This window comes from Ananas comosus, linkage group 14, assembly GCF_001540865.1.
Source record: "Ananas comosus cultivar F153 linkage group 14, ASM154086v1, whole genome shotgun sequence".
Classification (NCBI taxonomy): domain Eukaryota; kingdom Viridiplantae; phylum Streptophyta; class Magnoliopsida; order Poales; family Bromeliaceae; genus Ananas; species Ananas comosus.
This window is the reverse complement of record NC_033634.1, coordinates 9,487,589-9,507,054: the sequence shown is the minus strand read 5'-3', so window position 1 is coordinate 9,507,054 and position 19,466 is coordinate 9,487,589. Positions and strand designations below refer to the sequence as shown.

Below are 19,466 nucleotides of genomic sequence, written 5' to 3'. Positions count from 1 at the left end.
GGATGTTAGAATAAAATATTCAAATAATTGAAAAGTGTATTTTTAAAATTTTACTAGTTTTTTTGAGAGAGATTTTCACCATCCCAATGTAGAAAAATTTCAAACCAAATATTATGATTATGGAGGAAATGATATATTATACCGTTTTATCAAGATTTGCTCTGTCTAAGGGAATGATTTTGGAGGAAATGATATATTAATTTTTTAATAGATATTTTGAAATGACCCACTCAGATTTGCTCTTTTTTATTAGGATTCCCCTAAGTTTCAATTTTATAGAATTAAATGATTGAGTCAAAAAAATATAGCTATTAAATTTAACAAGTTTAATCATATTTACCAAATAAAACTAAAATAATTAGTGTTTAATGACTAGAAGAACCATTAATTTTAACAAAACTATTACACTAAAGCAAGTCAACAACAAGAGATAAAAAATGTATAAGACTACCCCTACTACATGCCATTTTGATATAGAGCTCTCAACTTTATTTATTTATTTATTTATTTATTTATTTTTCCTGACACCCCCTCAATCTCGAATTTTGTTATGAAAATTTTATTAAAAATGCTCTTAACTGTAACTATTAATTGGTCTAATGTTATTCACTAAGTGAATTAAGTTATTAAATTTTATCAAATTCATAATTTTTTGGATTAGAATCACTTAATTAATCCAAAAGAATTAAAAGGTAAAGAGGTCTGTGACACGGACACCCTGCTTTCTAGGGGGACCATCCAGTCTAAACCTACTCAGTCATAATATACTTAACTCTTTTAACTTTTTGAGTCTAATCACTGTCTAAAATGCTATAGACGGGTTAAGAAACTTACAAATACTATGCGATGTGAGACTCGTCTCACTAACCTTCGCTGACCTTGTAGGATGACTCACTCCACCCACAACGGTCGTCAGTCGGGAAATAGCGTTCTGCCAGCTATATGATTCTAACTCAGTCAAGACTTATCTCACACTTCTTGCTGGTAATTGACTCTGATATCAACTGCGACGCCTCATATTTTAGGAGGTCACCTATCTTAAAGCTCTACTATAATCATAGCACGCTCAATCCGACTATTGTATTTGGACAGTTACTAGACTCCAAAAGTTAAGAGGATTAAGTATACTATAACTACAGTAGTTTTAGGATGGGTGATTCCCTGAAAAAATTCGCTTCACAAGGTCTTACTTAACGAATAGAAATTGAGAAGGCCATTTCAAAATGATTTTTACTTGGAAAGGTTTAAATACATTCTTACTTTCGAAAAATCAAAATTAAGTCTCAATAAAAAAAAAAAAAATGTAGCGCACTGAACTTTTGCAAATTGCGGAATTCCAGTGAGAGAATAGTGCTTGATACTATTCTGAGGGACATGACTGAGTTTAGAGAGCTTAGAAGAGTTTTCGAGGCTTAATAAGCGTGAAAACGAACTCCGAAGATCAAATTCTGCAAAAGTGCAGTATTTGTGTTGAGTACCGGTATTGGACTTGAGGTACCAGAACTCAATTGAGTGCCAGGTTGGGCAGCTCTCGGGTTCTGCGGAACCAAGTGGTGAGTATCGGTACTGGGCTTAGTACCGGTACTGCATCGGACGAGTACCAGAACACAGTGGAAAACATAATTTTTCAACATTCGGGTTTTGCGGTACTAGACACTTGGTACCGAAACTGATCGTCGAGTACCGGTACACGATAGTATCGGTACTCCAAATCGTGTACCGGTACTCAATATTGCAGAACCTGTTTTGTGCAGGACGCAATTTCTGAGTTTTGGAGGAGCTTTTGGGGTATTGTTACAACTAGTATAACACACCCTACACCCTCCTCATTTTTCTCTTGTTGGCTAAGGTTAGAGAGAAGGAGGAGGTAAGTTTTCTCTCCAATTCCTCTTGGATTTTTTTTCCCAACCCTTTGATTTCTAGGGTTTGATCTCTTTTTCATCATCTCCTCTTTGAATGCAAGCACCTTCACTTGGAGATGAGCTCGGGATTGAAGAGAAGAGCTTGTTTGAGGATTAAACTCCAACCCTAGCACCACATAGCTTGGTTTGGAGCTCTATTTGAGGTTAGTATTACTCTTACGTGCTCTATTTATGAATTTTGCAAGAACTTTGGTAGAAAATCTAGTTTGGAAAGAAACTAGGGTTTGTTTTGGAGCATTTCTTAAGCTCCATTGGGTTGATTTGAGGCTTGGACAAGTTTTACTTGGTCAAAGGTAATTTTCATCTAATTTTTATTTGATTTTTGATGAATTTCGTGGTGAGCTCTTTAGAAGCTCGTAACCCCTTGAAAATTTTTCTTAGGGTGCTATAAGTCTTGGGGACAACTTCGTTTGCGAAATGATCGAGCTCTCGAAGGTTATCCGGTGGGTTTGACCTCACCGAAATAGGTGAACTCTCCCTATGTCTCCTATATTGTTGTAGGACTAATTTGATGCATATTCATGCTAATCTTGCATACATGTTGTATGTGAAATTTTGCATACTCTACATAGTAGAGAGGTATGATGATAATTTGCATATTATGCCAAGGTAAGTGTACGATGACATCAGGCTTCTCCTATGCAATTAGAGATATGCATGTAGAGATGTGTGGTAGTATCATTTGGACACTACATTACTAGTTCTACTAGTAGGCTTGAACTTGAAAATAGTAAAGCTTTATTTGCTATTGTTAGTGAGAAAATAGGACATATTGCATGTTAATGACAAAACGTAAAGTTATGCATGTTGCACTTAACTTAGTTAAACAATTAAGTGGGCATTATGACATTGTACTTGACCTCTAGGTTGTTAGTTGCATTCCATATTCTAGGCATGACGAAAGAGATTTCTACGCTTGTGGGCATATAAAGGGCAATTGCATATCATTGCTTAGTTGAATAAAAATTGCTTGCATGATAACCATCATACTCCATATAGTGGAGGCTTGTGTAGCAAGGCATGTACATGACTCGAATCATGATCTAATTGACATCCTCGTAGTTCATTGAATATGACATTAGTAAGTTGTTCACTTTATACTATAGTGAAAATAGTATACTTTTGAAACCCTTTTTTGGGTCATGAATGAAATAAAGAACCGTCCTTGATAGGATAAGTGAGATGTAAACCAATATATACTTAAGGCATGTTGTGTATTGGTAGAGACATACAGCTAAGTTAATTGAGAATGCAACATGACATACATGTTATAGTACCCGACCTTTAAGTCGATGATTGTGATTTCATATTTTAAACATGATGATTGTGATATGTGATTTTTGGACTTGATGCTTATGATCACGCTTGCTTGCCATTGTGCTCATTCGCACAAACTTGTGAAGGTCGCTCCCTACAAGCTGGCACTCCGGAGTTAGCCTTTGCGACGACTGATCGTCCGTGCGGGATTGGGCGCCAAAGTGGATTGCCGTGGGGAAGGCTCATTCCTAGATGGAGAATGTTAACTATTATGGAGCCATTAGGCACGACACAAGTCGGGATGTTACCATGTGTAAGTCCCTCGTTAATTACGTAAAAGTAAATAAACTTGACATAGAACATCACACTAGATGATGCACATATAGTAGAAGAACAATTGGGTTATTACCTTATGACACTACTTAATGCATTCATAATAGTTGGACATTCATGATAGTTATTATTTACATTGACACCCTTAGTGGTAGCAAATCTATACACATGTTGATTAGTATAGAAAAGGTAGCTATAAGATGATAATGAAAGGTTTCTTTTTTAACTATTGCTTGTAGCTTAAAGATAGACAAGCATGTAAATTCGCAAGTACCAATACTTGTGCATATGGTAGTTGATAAACCATTTACATGTTAGTAGACATTATTATATTGAGACATGACTATACTTGAATTTGATCAGTTAACTGTTGCCAGTATGCCTATAATTTTGCATATTATCATGTCTTAGTTGACCTAGTGGTGTATTTCGCCACTCTCGGCGGCTTATCCACTAGGAACTATTGTTTAATGGTTCTCACCCCCATTGGTTGTTTGTTTTTGTGTTTCAGAGCCTTCCACGGGGGGTGAGGTTAAGATCGTGGCAAGAGTTTCTCGACTAGCTAGAGTCTCTTCGGTGTTACTATAGTCGAACCCATCAACATCTTTCATTTGGTTTAGCCGAAAGATGTACAAATGTATTATGTTTAGAGATTTTCTAGTATTCGAGTTGTACCATTTATTTATACCTAGTGTATATCTTATAATGGTGTTTTGTACTAGACTCCGTTATGTAGTAGATTCATTTATCTGTTCTGATCGCCAAGTTTAGGATTCATTCCTACTTTCTTTCATTGTTGTTATTGTTGTAGACGCCTTGTGTGCATCGGGGGTGCTTAGTGTACATGGTGAGTCTGTGCACGCGTCGGGCGGGCTTTTGCTGGAGCTCGGGCATGACAAAAAATTAAGTTAAAGGAAATATTTTAAAACAAGTTTTAGTTGAGGCGGTCTCCCAACATCTATAAAAAAAAGAAAAAAAAGCTTCTTGTACATCCAATGAGGAGTGCATAATATACAACTCACTCATCCTAAAGTGGGGTGGCCTTCACTAGTCACATCAATTTGACTAGTAAAAAAGAAAAAAACTTCAAATACCATCTCTGTGGTTTCGCACTTTTTCACTTTAGTATCATGTGGTTTGAAGTGTATCACTTTCGTGCCCTGTGATTTTATTTTTCTCTTTTTGTTATCCCATTCAATAATTTTTTTCATTACATCAGTGACAAAGTTAAGACTAAAGAGTACTAAAGTGAATATTCGATAAACTATAGGTGGAGTATCTGAAGTTTTTTGTATATGATTTAATGAAAAGTTAACGGAGGGGCCGACGAAAAGAGGAAAATGAAAACACAGGATACTAAATTGATACACTTTAAATCACAAGGTACTAAAGTGGGAAAGTGCGAAACCACAGGTGGTATTTGAAGTTTACCCTAAAAAAATTTTCATCCTAAAATGAATGGGATGTATGATATACATTCTTTGGGATGTATGTGTAGTATTGCTCAAGTTATTAAGAAGGATATTTATAATTATTTCTTGAGTTTAAGAATATATTTATGATATTTTAAATTTTAGGGGACTATTGATAAAATTTTAGCCTCCCAAAAGAGCATGTGTGAAATTTTGCCTTCTTTTTCTCATCATGACCTGGTAAGGGGCTCTTTCATTTGTCCGCAAAATATAGAAAAAAAAATTCAAAAAAAGAATTTATGAATGTAGTGTTCTAGAGGTTTAGATAGGATTGGCTACAGTATTAGTGACTGGTCGACATATTTGGAGAGTGTCGGACTGAGTCGGAGTCGTTTCTGCACGAAATGGATACAGAAATGGACCCGGCGCACTCAAATAAGCAAAACTGGAGTTTTGCCAGATTCGGGCGCCCAGAACTGGATTTGGGTCGCCCAAAACTTGAGTGCTGGTCTGAGCAGAACTGGAAGCCAATTCGGATCCTATGTTTCGGGCGCCCAGAAGTGGGTCCGAAAGTTTACTTCGTGAATATCGTTTGCGCTGACACGTGGCTGGTGGTAGGTGAGGTCCGCCAGAGCCGGATTTGGGCGCAGCACACCGCGAGTGGAGGAATCGAAGGGAAGCAACTGTGTAGCCTGGATGTTTCGGACGCCCAGAAAGGGATTTTGGGCCCCCGAATGTGGCCGTTTCTATAGGGATCTAAGGTTAGCAGTTTTTGTTCCTGGGGCTTATTGGACTATCCTAAACCCCTATAAATAGATGGAGTACAATCCTGATGAATCTTTTCAATCCTCTTTCACAGTGAACCTTTAATCAGTATTCCAACTCCTATAATCTCCTAAAATTTATCCAAATTCCACAATTCCAGCTTGAGGATTTCAGTTCTTGCAGTTTCTAGCAGCGACCTTCGGCGTTTTGGCTCGTGTGCGACGTAGGAGAATCGGATTGCTGTGAAACTTGATTTGGTGGTTAGAGGACTTCTTGGAGTTTTCGTGGAGCAAATTTGACATAAATTGATTGAGGTTTGTTTAGTTAATTTCATGTGTTTCTATGCTGCTAGTGGTTGGGACCTGATTTTGAGTTTTCTTGGTTTTTCATGATGCAATCTTTGGAGGAAGTGGGATTTTGGACCTGAGGGTGATACTCCATCATAGTTCACAGGTTTTGGAACCATACTTCCCAGATTTGAAGAATTGAAGGTGAAGTTGACATTGGATTTGGGATGAATTTTACTTAAGTACTGAATTGGCAGGTTTTAATGCATTATATGGTGATTTTTGAGTGTAGATTCTTGGAGTAGCTTAGTTGCTGGTTGAGGGTGTTTCGGTAGAGGCTCCCAGCAACGTCGTGACTCCTCGCTGCCGTAGATTGCGGTAGAGGTGGGTTAATCATCAAATTCTCCTCCTAAGTTTAGTAGTTGACGTACAACATGTATGTTTAGTCTTTTGTATATCATGTAATTAGCTCAAACTAGTGATTTTGTATGCTTATGAAACCTGAGTTTGGAGTTTAAAATGTTAGTTAAATATAAATGTTGGACTTGGAATTGACTTAGGAGAAAACTGACGTTTCTATACTGTCATATGTTAAAACTATCAGATTTAGCTTTAGGAGCCGTAGTTTGTTTGTATCACCGCAGTTTGTGGGCGATGGATACCCATGATAGTGTAGAATAAATTTACGCTCGTGCTGAGATGCCGAGCTTATTTTTACAATAGTGTTTAGGCTGTTTCGGACTGTCGGGTGCCGTTGAGGTTGACGGTGGACCCAGACTACTGTTTTTGCATCAGATTGTGCCGAGGGCACGTGAGTTTGGTTGTTAGACCAGTTGGACCATGTTTACTTGGATTTTAGCCTGTGAAAGCCTGATTGAGCTCGACAAAGATAAACTTGCATGCTCGGTTGGGTAGCGCCCACGAGTGCCACTCCGGAGTCGGGCTTTGTGCGCTTGCATTGGTGTCGTTTTGTCCTGGTTGGACTTGCTCTCCACGGACGGCTTAGTGTGAAGGTAGCTATATAGCTTCGACATGCGGGACGGGTGTTTTTACAGTCCCTGGGATGGGTGTGTTCACAGTCCCTAGTTAGATTGGGTCAGAGATCACATTGTTCTACAGATAGTAGTGTCGGATCATGATAGTATAGTGGCATATAACTGTAGATTATTTTCAGTTATTTATTATCATTGAGTATATCATCTGTAGACTTGGTGGGTAAGCCGATGAGTTGAGGACGGTACCCACTGAGGACTATTTATTTTTGCAGTAGTTCTCACGACCATTTGTTACCCTCTTTTGCAGAACCTTCGATTCCGACTGCTGCTACTACCGAGACTGATCGTGGCAAGTTAAGCCCAAAAAAAAGATCGAGTTTGGCATTGAAGCCCATTAACACATTTGAGAAGAGAAGGCAGAGGCTGCTATATTTAAAAGTTCTGATTTTATTGTCTGATATTTTTAATTTATTTGATTTGAGCTTATTAGTGACTTTTTAACTTCAAAATTTATTAGTGACTTTTTAACTTCAAAATTTGAATGCATTATTTATCTTCACGAATTTAATGAATATACTTTATGCAATTTACATAACTCTGAATTCATTAAAGTAAGCAATATTTAACTTAGATTTTTGTATCCGATAAGCCCATCAAATTTAAATCAAACAAACTGAAAAGTTGGGTATTAAAATTTTAATTTGAAAAATTGAATAGCCCAATGAGAATGATCCACAATTCAAATAAACTTTATATATTTTTTTCTTATTTACATTACACGCCGTATTTTTAGTATACAAAGGAGTATAATTTCTATTGCACCTATTTCTTACTATATTTTCTGAGGTCGTTCATATGTTGTGAGTGTTTTTATTATTATTATTGTAAACTAAAGTTTTTCTCTATGCTATTTTTTAGTTTACTATAAACAAAATAGATTCAGATGAAAAAAAAAAAAAAAAAAAAAAAAGGCGCAGAATCTCATTTGAACTTCTCTTTCATTCTTTCTTTCTTTCTTTAATTTCTTTCTATTTTCTTTGCCTATATATGTTCTCTACATTTATCAAAACACAAAACAAACCTCTACACCCTGCTCCAACCCCACCAATGAACCAAAAATAAAAGGAAAAAAAAATGAAAAAAAAAAAAACATAAATCACTAAATCTCTACTTGTATGAGGATGTCTGAGGTTGCAATCCCTGCAGCAGGTGCTGTTGTTTCTGCTGTTTCTGCTGCTGTTGTTTCTGCTGTTTCTGCTGCAGTTGACGGAACTTCGCGAAAACCCCTACGACGGGCGCGGTGTTGTATGTACAGGCCTCGGTCTGCATGTAGTTGCTTCTGCGGTCCCTGAACTCGTCCTTGGCGTCGGGCCCGCCGACGATGGCCCCGACGAGCATGTTAGGGTTGTCCTTCTGGCGGCCGAACCACACGTCGAACCCCTGCGCGCACCCGATGAACGCCTTATCCTCCTTGTACGCCACGGTGGACGCCGCCCGGTGGTGCACGCGCCCCGGGTACTTGTCGCCGAAGCCGACCAAGTAGCTCACCCCCATCGGGTTGGCGCCGAGGATGTAGTCCGCCTGCGACTTGGCGAAGGCGAGTACCTCTCCGGGCTCGACGGCCCCCCCCTGCGGACACCGGAGCACGCCACCCCCGCCACCGCCGCCGCCACCGCCGCCCGAGAGGTAGTCGGAGAAGGCGGTGAGCAGGAAGGTGGCGCCGGCGACGTACTGCAGGTTGTTCCACTGGCGGACGAAGAGGAGGCCGCCGGGCGTGCGGCGGACGTTCGCGCCGCCGTCGCTCTTGTTCAGGCAGGAGCACACGTAGTGCTCGGCTTTCGAATTATACACCTCTAGTATCTTCCTGTGCCTCTCTTCCAGTGCATCTCTTCTCTCCAGCAGTAGCTGAATATTGTGACAAAAATAAAAAATAAATAATGTTAGAAATTAAGCAAACACTAGTTAATTTACAGATCATTTTGATTCCATCATCCAATTTTTATGATTTTAATTTCGCCTTCTAATCTTTTAATATGATAATTTAATTTCTCTCTCCTTCTTTGTGGTTTAAAATTAATGCATTGGCTTAATTTTGTTTTCTTTAATTATAAGTAATGTTATATACTATATATATATAGAACAATTCATGAGTTTGCAAAAAACACATGGATTATATAATGCGAGGGCAATTCCAACCTAATTAAATTAATTATTATTATGTGAGAAAAAATTAAAAAAAAAAGCTTGTGATCACAGTTTAATTTGAAGTCAACTTGTGATTTATGTGCATGATTTAAATTAAAATTAATTAAATTTGTTAGCATGCATCCAATCCTAACTAATTAATCCTAAGAAAATCTCAACGCGGTGGGTCCGGTTCGGTTCGATTCGGTTCGGCTTTTAGAAAAATCAAAATAGTAAACCCGCCAGCGAAAACCATAACCCGAAATCGAAACTAGCTCAGTTTGAAAACCAAAAATATCATAACCGAACTGACCACGAAAACGATACCCGAAGAAATTGGAACCGAAAATTAAAAATTGCTACTCTGTCAATAATCAAAACTATATTAAGTAAAACTCAAACTTTAAAATATCATGTTAAATTCGATTTCAGATTTTTCAAAAAAATTATATATAATCAGATCGGGATAAACCAAACTGAATCGACTGAAATATTTTCGCTTGGTTGTTCTTTCTATGTCAATATGGTTCAGCTTTGAAAAAACACAAAAAAACAAAATATATAGTACATTAATTAGTTTCTTTCATATTAATTAATATTTATATTATATTATATTATATTATATATAATGTATAAAAAATTTAGTTGATTAGTTGATTCATGCAATTGAGTTGACTGGGTTAGTGCATTTATGGTCCCCATTTTGAACTGTGTCTCAAAGCAGGTTTTTGTCACCTGTTTTGGATTTTTCGTAACCTTCAACAACCTCCTCCATGCCCCATAAAATAAAAATATTGCTAGTATGAAATTGGAAATTTGCGTTCCCATAGTTCACACGGATCATATGAAGATAAAATTAGAAATAAAAAAAGAAAAATAAATTAAAATTGGCTAGAAATTTTATTGGTGAGGCATGAAAACGAACTGAGTGAATAGATAAACTTTTTAGAACTTATCAAACCCAAAACCCTACCTAACTATGACTTAATTCCTATCCATTATTATATGTATATATGAGAAGGAGTTTGAGTAATAATATGGGATGGGATTATGTTTGGTCAGATGAGTATCTTGAGTTGAGTTAGAATACTATTAACAGTATTTGAGCTTTTTTGGTATCGATATTTTACCTGTTAGATCTACACTTTGATCAATTTCATTTTTTAAATCATATTATTCAACTAACCACCAACTCGACCTTAGGGGGACCACTATCATCTTAACCTTTCAAATTTTCATTCAAGAGTTAAAAACTTAATAGCAAAAAAGGTTAAGTACTATTAATAGTATTTCAGTCCAATTACCGACTGTCCCTAACGCAAGTGGCAAAGGGCTTGGTGGTTGGTACCTGAACTCTCAAGTTCGAATCATAGTTGATTCACATTTCTAGCTAAAGTTTATTTCTAAATGAAATAAACGAAGTGGGTAGCATGCTATCTATCTCTAAAAAAAAAAAGTATTTCAGTCCAATTTCTAGTCAGATTGATTATACGACGCCCTACTTTCCCGAGATGGCACTCATCATAAAACTATTCTAGCTCCAGCACACTTAACTCTCTTTATCTATAGATCTAATCACCACCCAAAATATTATAGTCAGATTATAATTAGTTTAGTCTTATTATATTTGATATATAGAACTATTTAGAACTATTCTCGCTTGTGAATTTCTTCATATATATATATATATATATATTGGTACTAACCAAATTAAAGTTGGTTTATGGGTAAGTTTGGCTCAAAATATCTATTAAGTCACGAAAAAAATAAAACTTGTAAACTTTGTTTGAGTTGTNTATATATTAAGTCACGAAAAGAATAAAACTTGTAAACTTTTTTTGAGTTGTTCACATTTCATTCTCCTCAATGTTGCGACTCCTAGGCTGATTCCGTAGGAATTAATTTAGCTAATTATACAATTATTAGTAGTATTAGTATTAGGGTTAAATTTTAAAATATTAATATTATTATTGTTATTGTTGATCTATGTTAAATCAGTGTGATCTATGCACCTAACCCAATCTGACCCAATTGACCCCCATGTCACAGTCAAATTAAAACTTAAATTGCAACCACAATTTAAAATGATTGGATTCATAAGATTTTGATTATTTTAGCTTAAAATATTAAATAATAATAATAGTAATATTTTATAAGTCCCCGCGTAACAAATTAAGGCTCCACGTGCATGGACAATACTAATAATAATAAAAATAATAATAATAATAATAATAAATCATACATGCATGGATTGTGAATAAAAAAAAAATAAAAAACACAATGGTGAAAACTACTAGTCAAAAGAGTAGGAAAAGAGTCTCTTTTCTACGCAATCACAATAATTAAAAAAATAATATAATAATTTGGTAAATTGTATGGAGACCCTTCGGCTACAGGGATTTTTAAAATGATCCTTCACTATTATTTTTTTTAAAAAAAATGACATTTTGCCTTAGTTTTCAAATTTTTCTGATTTGATGATTTAATAATTGTATTAGCTATTGAAAGTTCATAATTAATTTTAATTTTATTTGTTGAAATATGACTGTAATTATTCAATTTGATGGAATTGCTGACAAAGTTAACAACTCCTTTAATATTAAATAATATCAATACAAAAGAATCGAAAATTAAGAATACAATTTTACCTAATTATAATAAAAAATTTTGTTAAATTTTAATGGTTTTATTAGTTTTTACCAGTTGACTATTTTAATTAATATTATTTACCAAAAAATTGAAAACTAGCAACTTGGAGAAATTATTAATGATTTAAAGTGATGTTGATTAAAAAGAATATATATAGTTGGGGGTACTTTTAGAATGGCTTATAATGGAGGGACCTTCATGCATTTTTATTCACATAAATAATAATTTTTATTCTTACAAAATTCAAAGGCATGGAAACACTCTGTCCCAAAGAATAATAGTACCTCCATAATAATAATAATAATAATAATAATAATAATGGGAATAATTAAGAAGGGGATATGGTCAATGTAGAGCCCCATAAATTAAAAAAAAAAAAAACCAACAATAATTTTATAGACACGATTCAACATGTAATCTCTTTAAACCACTTTCTATTTATTTCATCTCGATTATTACTTGGACTCAGTTTCAAAGATATACAAATTTTTATACGAAACAGCCATTTATTTATTTCTAACTTATAATATTAAAAAATAATTAATAATTTAAATACTGTATATGTATTCAAAAAATAACTAGCTAGGCCATTTAGAATTTGAAATTATGGACTAAGTCTACGTAATTAATATCGAAAAGAAGACTATTTCCTTCCATCACTAGCTGGCATCGTAATCGTATAATTAATTAAATATTTTAAAAAATAGTACAATTATAAGTGTGACTATTTTAAATTTTGACACTTTATTATCGCTTATGGTTTGTACTTTACTATGTTTCAGCTTTATTTGCAATATATAATAATTAAAGCTATTAAATTTGAGAGAATTATTAATTAATTAATCCAATAAAACCTCTATTCTACTATAAAAAATAAAGTTGAAAAGTATATTTCGACGCCGCCTATAATTTGATCTTTATTTTTTATTTCTTTTTAAATTATATATATATATATATTTTTTTTGTTTGGTTTGGTGAGGATGGTAATGACGGAGGAGGAGGAGGAGAGGAGATTGCGGTCGTACCTTGGAGGCCAGGACCTGAACGCCGGCATACTTGATGTCCCAACTGAACTCCGACACGGCCCAGGTGGTGCCGCCGAACGCCTCGGCGTTGTCGACGGCGTAGTCCAAGTACTTGACGTCCCCCGTCGCCCGGTGCAGCCACAGCGCCGCCCACAGCAGCTCGTCGTAGTACCCGCTCACCGACGGGTAGTAGCTCTTCACCACGCGCACGCTGCCGTCGTACTTCCCTCTGTACTTGTCCCCGAACTCGAACAGCTGCAGGCGCGCATTTATGGTCGAAAATCACTTTCAGTCTGTACGTACACGTACGTAGAGCTGGACCGCGAAGACGGCGAATGGATAATAATAACTGACCTGTTCGGCGTGCTGCAGCAGCAGGAGAGAGTAATACGGGTCGGAGGATCTGAACACGAGGGACGCGGCCGCCATCGCGGCGGCGGTCTCGGCCGCGACCTCCGACCCGGGGTGCTCCGCGTCGATCTTGTACGCCTGCCGCGACGTCGTCATGTCCTCCGGCCTCTGCCAGCAGTAGTGGTCCGTCCCGCCGTCGCCTACCTAAACATTAAACATTTCACTACTTACATGACCGAGAATAGAAATCAAAAAGGAAATCAAATAATTGAATGGAGAGAATATTGGGGGTACCTGGACCCAGAAAACGTTGGGCGCCGTGTGGGCCTTGATGAAGTAGTCGGTGCCCCACTTGATGGCCTCAAGCGCGTGCCCGAACTCGCCGGCGGCGGTGACCTGCTCCTGGTACTCCAAGACGCTCCACGACAGCATCGTCACGGTGAAGGCCATCGGCAGGCCGAACTTGACGTGGTCTCCGGCGTCGTAGTACCCGCCGACCAAGTCCGCCTGCGCATCATACGTACACGCATTCGCCGTGTGTGTGAAAATTCGGTGTGTTTTATTTTTCCCAAAAGAATCGAAATGGTATTGAAAAAAAAAAAAAAAAAAAAAATTGAATGGGTGAGAACCTACTCCTTGCTCGAGGCCGTCGGTGAGGCCGGAGTGGCCGCGCCAGGCGACGCGCTGATTGTACGGGAGGTGGCCTGACCGCTGCGCCTCGAAGTACAGCAGGCTCTTCGACAAGGCGTCGCCATAGTCCGCCGCGGCCTCCGCCGCCGAAACTAAGAAGAAGTTGATGATGCTGATGCAGAAGAAGAAGGAGAAGGGGAGAGCAGCAAAACTGGGAGAGGGGCATCTACTTGTGGTTCCCTCATCCCCTTCCATTCCCAGAAATTTGAAGAGAATCACAAATCTCTAGTTGATTATGATTATGATTATGATTATTATGGTTAATGGTGGTGGTGATTAAAGTAATGGAAAATGTATGTGGCCTATGATGGAAAGAAGCAGTGAGTGGCTTTGAATTGTGGGGAAATGGTACAAAGGGAAAGAGGCAAAGGGGAGGGGGATCTACCAACTCTGTGCTTCCCAAAAGAGACCCTCTAACAAATCCCACCACAGTGTGTAGAGATTTACTGATATATAATGTTTGTGGGTTGAGGGAAAATTGGAGAGAAAAGGAAAGAATCTTTAATTAAAAATGAAATGACTCAGAGAAAAGGTTGGGTGCATAAATAGGTGTGCAATGCATTGCATGCTTGGAAAAATAAATATTTCTATTATGGAGACCCCCCAACTTACTCCTTTCCTAATTAACCTCTTGTTGTTGTTGTTGTTCTAGTAATGCTTTGTTTAATTATGTGTTATGTGTATGACCAGATCCAACACCCAGGTTGGGAATTTGGATCTGCTCACTAGAGATGTAAACGGGTCAGATTCGGGGCGGATTTTTAAAAATTCGAACCCGAACCCGACGGATTTTAAAAATTCATATCCAAACCCGAACCTGACCAAAAATCCGAAACTCAAACCCGAAAATTTGAACCCGAAACAATTATTTCTTTTTTCAATATTTCAAAATATATTATATTAAATCTAAATTTTTAACAAATTCAAATATAACATCAAACTTTTATATATATATTATATATAATATAAAATAAATTCGGGTTCAGGTTCGGATCGGGTACAGTCAAAATTCATATCTGAATCCATACCCGTCGAGTTTCTATTTTAATATCCACATCCAAATCCATATTCATTTAGCATCGGATATATCCGTTTCATTCGGGTTCGAATTCGGCTAACATTTCGGGTATCCATACCCATTGACATCCCTCCTGCTCACTCTGACTATTAACACCTAATTAAGAATTGAGCTTCTCTGCTTTTAAAATTACCAAGTCATTGATTGTTGTAGGTTTTCGGCCCTTATAATTAAGGGATGTGCAGTTAGGATAATAGTGATCCTCTAGGGTTGAGTCAGTGATTAGTTAAATAGTATAATCTAGCAGATGAAAATGATTAAAGGAGTAGATATAACGACGAAAAATTTATAAGCACCAAATGCTTAGTGCTTTTGAAAGCACCGGAGCCGGACTCCCTAATTAATAAGAGTATTAATAACTTTCTGTTTTTCTATAACCCTTTTTTATGCTTTCAGTGGCGATAATCTTAACAGAGCACCTGACAAATAAAAAATCTACCGTTTTTGTTATGCTGTGTGAAATAAAAATGAGATTTTAAGTCTCCAAAACATAAGCCTAGGCTTGTTCTAAAATTCTAATTTTAGTAAGAAAAATTATTATATAGAAACAATTTATTGTATTGTATTACAGCTCTTTTGTATTTATGTTGTAATGTTACTATTGGATGAATATATATATATATGGTATGACCAAATCCAACAAGGTTGGGGCTTGGAGATCAATAATTGAGGTTTATAATTTTTTAGAAACATCTTAATTAGGAAGATTCTAAATTGGGTTTAATTTTTCCTTAATAACCTTTTTAAAATAATTCTAATTATATTATAAAAACTTATATTGTGTTGCAACTCATATATATTTTTTCACTAACCATAGCAACTGGTATGAAATCATATCATGTTGATATAATACCAATAGATGAAAATAAAATGATGTAACTCTCTTTCCTTCTCACAATATCTAATCATGTTGTTGATAAGAGACTTTAAATGAAAGGTAGGTAAAAAAGCATAATGACCTGCTAACCATAGGCTATTTTGGAATATCATTTGATCTTTATTTCAATTTTTAAGATATATATATATATATATATATATATATATATATATATATATATATATATATATATATATATATATATATATATAGGATAAGAAGTGTAAAAACTAGAATTCTATAGTTGGGTTTTTACATTAACATATATAAAATAAGAATTAGGCTAGGATACTNAGATTTACTGATATATAATGTTTGTGGGTTGAGGGAAAATTGGAGAGAAAAGGAAAGAATCTTTAATTAAAAATGAAATGACTAAGAGAAAAGGTTGGGTGCATAATAGGTGTGCAATGCATTGCATGCTTGGAAAAATAAATATTTCTATTATGGAGACCCCCCAACTTACTCCTTTCCTAATTAACCTCTTGCTGTTGTTGTTGTTGTTGTTGTTCTAGTAATGCTTTGTTTATGTGTTATGTGTATGACCAGATCCAACACCCAGGTTGGGAATTTGGATCTGCTCACTAGAGATGTAAACAGGTCGGATTCAGGGCGGATTTTTAAAAATTCGAACCCGAACCCGACTCCAAATTCGGAATTCGAATCTGAACCCAAACCCGACGGATTTTAAAAATTCATATCCAAATCCGAACCTGACCAAAAATCCGAAACCCGAACCTGAAAATTTGAATCCGAAACAATTATTTCTTTTTTCAATATTTCAAAATATATTATATTAAATTTTTTTAAAATACAAATTCAAATATAACATTAAATATATATATATATATATATATATATATATATATATATATATATATATATATATATATATATATATATATATATATATATATATATATATATATATATATATATAATACAAAATAAATTCGGGTTCGGATTGGGTACAGTCAAAATCCATATCCGTCGAGTTTCTATTTTTTATATCCACATCCAAATCCATATTCATTTAGCATCGGATATATCCGTTTTGATTCGGGTTCGGATTCGGCTAACATTTCGGATATCCATACCTATTGACATCCATACTGCTCACTCTGACTAGTAACACCTAATTAAGAATTGAGGTTCTCTGCTTTTAAAATTACCAAGTCATTGATTGTTGTAGGTTTTCGGCCCTTATAATTAAGGGATGTGCAGTTAGGATAATAGTGATCCTCTAGGGTTGAGTCAGTGATTAGTTAAATAGTATAATCTAGCAGATGAAAATGATTAAAGGAGTAGATATAACGACGAAAAATTTATAAACACCAAATGCTTAGTGCTTTTGAAAGCACCGGAGCCAGACTCCCTAATTAATAAGAGTATTAATAACTTTCTGTTTTTCTATAACTCTTTTTTATGCTTTCAGTGGCGATAATCTTAACAAAGCACCTGACAAATAAAAAATCTACAGTTTTTGTTATACTGTGTGAAATAAAAATGAGATTTTAAGTCTCCAAAACAGAAGCCTAGGCTTGTTCTAAAATTCTAATTTTAGTAAGAAAAATTATTATATAGAAATAATTTATTGTATTGTATTACTGCTCTTTTGTATTTATGTTGTAATGTTACTATTGGATGAATATATATATATATGGTATGACCAAATCCAACAAGGTTGGGGCTTGGAGACCAATAATTGAGGTTTATAATTTTTTAGAAACATCTTAATTAGGAAGATTCTAAATTGGGTTTAATTTTTCCTTAATTACCTTTTTAAAATAATTCTAATTATATTATAAAAGCTTATATTGTGTTGCAACTCATATATATTTTTTCACTAACCATAGCAACTGGTATGAAATCATATCATGTTGATATAATACCAATAGATGAAAATAAAATGATGTAACTCTCTTTCCTTCTCACAATATCTAATCATGTTGTTGATAAGAGACTTTAAATGAAAGGTAGGTAAAAAAGCATAATGACCTGCTAACCATAGGCTATTTTGGAATATCATTTGATCTTTATTTCAATTTTTAAGATATATATATATATATATATATATATATATTTCTATCTAACTATATATTTCATTACTAAATAAATTGGTAGCTAATAATCATCAAACCAACAAATTAATCTTCAGTTTTGTTTATTTTCTAAAAAATACTCTAAAATTCAACTTAGAAAAAGAGTTTTGGTTTTTTTTTTTTTTAAAAAAAAAAAGAAACGTTTGGTTTGTGTTATATAACATTGAGATTATGGTTCGCGTTATACAATATTAACAAATAATGTGAAATGAAGTTTACGGAATATTTCTGAAGTATACAAACCAAATGCTGTAATTTTTTTTGTTCAATTTGTTGAATCAAATGGTTACTTTNGAAAAAGAGTTTTGGTTTTTTTTTTTTGAAAAAAAAAATGTTTGGTTTGTGTTATATAACATTGAGATTATGGTTCGCGTTATACAATATTAACAAATAATGTGAAATGAAGTTTACGGAATATTTCTGAAGTATACAAACCAAATGCTGTAATTTTTTTTGTTCAATTTGTTGAATCAAATGGTTACTTTTAAAAATTTGACTATTTTGAAATTTTTTTATCAAATGGAACTATAAATTTTGTTACTAGATAAGTTGCTAGCTAGCTAACAAAGCCACTAACTTTGACAAATCTTTAGTCACACTTTCTTTCTAAAATGACTCTAAAATTCAATTTAAAAAATTGCCCAAGAAAACAATAAAAAGTTAGGAAACATTTGATTCGCGTTATACAACATACAAATAATGTGAGACAATTTGTAATCTTATTTCTTGTAATTTAGTTAGCTCGAATTTATCATATTTTTATTTGATTCACACAATATTGTAATGTCAAATTTTGAATTATTTTAAAATAAAAATTAGCAAAAGAAATTATTACTCGCAAGCAATAAAAAGAATTTTACCAAACAGTTTTATAAAATTATTTCAAAAAAATTATTTTTCTACTAAATTGAGCCAAACGCTCAACAGCTTTTAGCCCAAAATTAATTCTCTAATCCAAAATTAATTCTGCATAAATTACTTCTCCAGCAGCTAGGCGAAATAGGGCCCTATGTTTCATTAGTTATATCCGCAAAAATCTTTGTAGGAATGCATATAATTCCCTCAAACAAAAACAACCAATATACATAATTAAAAAACTAATTTAAATTTAAATGTTTAACTCAAATTATGAAATTAAGTTACAATTAAAATTTTAAACTTTATTTCGAACTTTAAATTTAGAGTTAAAGTTTAACTTTTGGATTAAACTTTTGCTTTCAATTACAAATAAAAGATAAATTTGAATTGTAATTTGAAATATAGATGTAACATAAATTTGAATTTAAATTCAAGTTTATTTTCAACTTTTTGAATTTGATTTTTTTTTGAATTTTAACTCAAATTTTAATTCTGAAGTCAAACTCAATTATGTTCAAATTGAATTCGAACTATGGATATAGTTTTATATTTTATAGTTTAAAAGTTTACATTGAATTATAGCTTACTATTAAGTTCAGCCTTCCAGGCAATAAAATCGGAGTACGTCTCTTGTACTTTTAAAAGTACAAAGGCCTCCATACTTATAAGTTATTTTTAATG

General features: G+C 34.6%; 1 protein-coding gene across 1 annotated transcript; it reads right to left on the bottom strand.

The window, feature by feature from the left end:
• On the bottom strand, positions 7,960–14,379 carry LOC109720264 (endoglucanase 7-like). Its single transcript, XM_020247252.1, has 5 exons — positions 13,814–14,379; positions 13,475–13,687; positions 13,184–13,384; positions 12,830–13,084; positions 7,960–8,876 (listed from the first exon to the last, which is right to left on the bottom strand). The coding sequence occupies exons 1-5, from the start codon at positions 14,063–14,065 to the stop codon at positions 8,139–8,141; spliced, it is 1,659 nt and encodes a 552-aa protein (XP_020102841.1). The 5' UTR covers positions 14,066–14,379; the 3' UTR covers positions 7,960–8,138.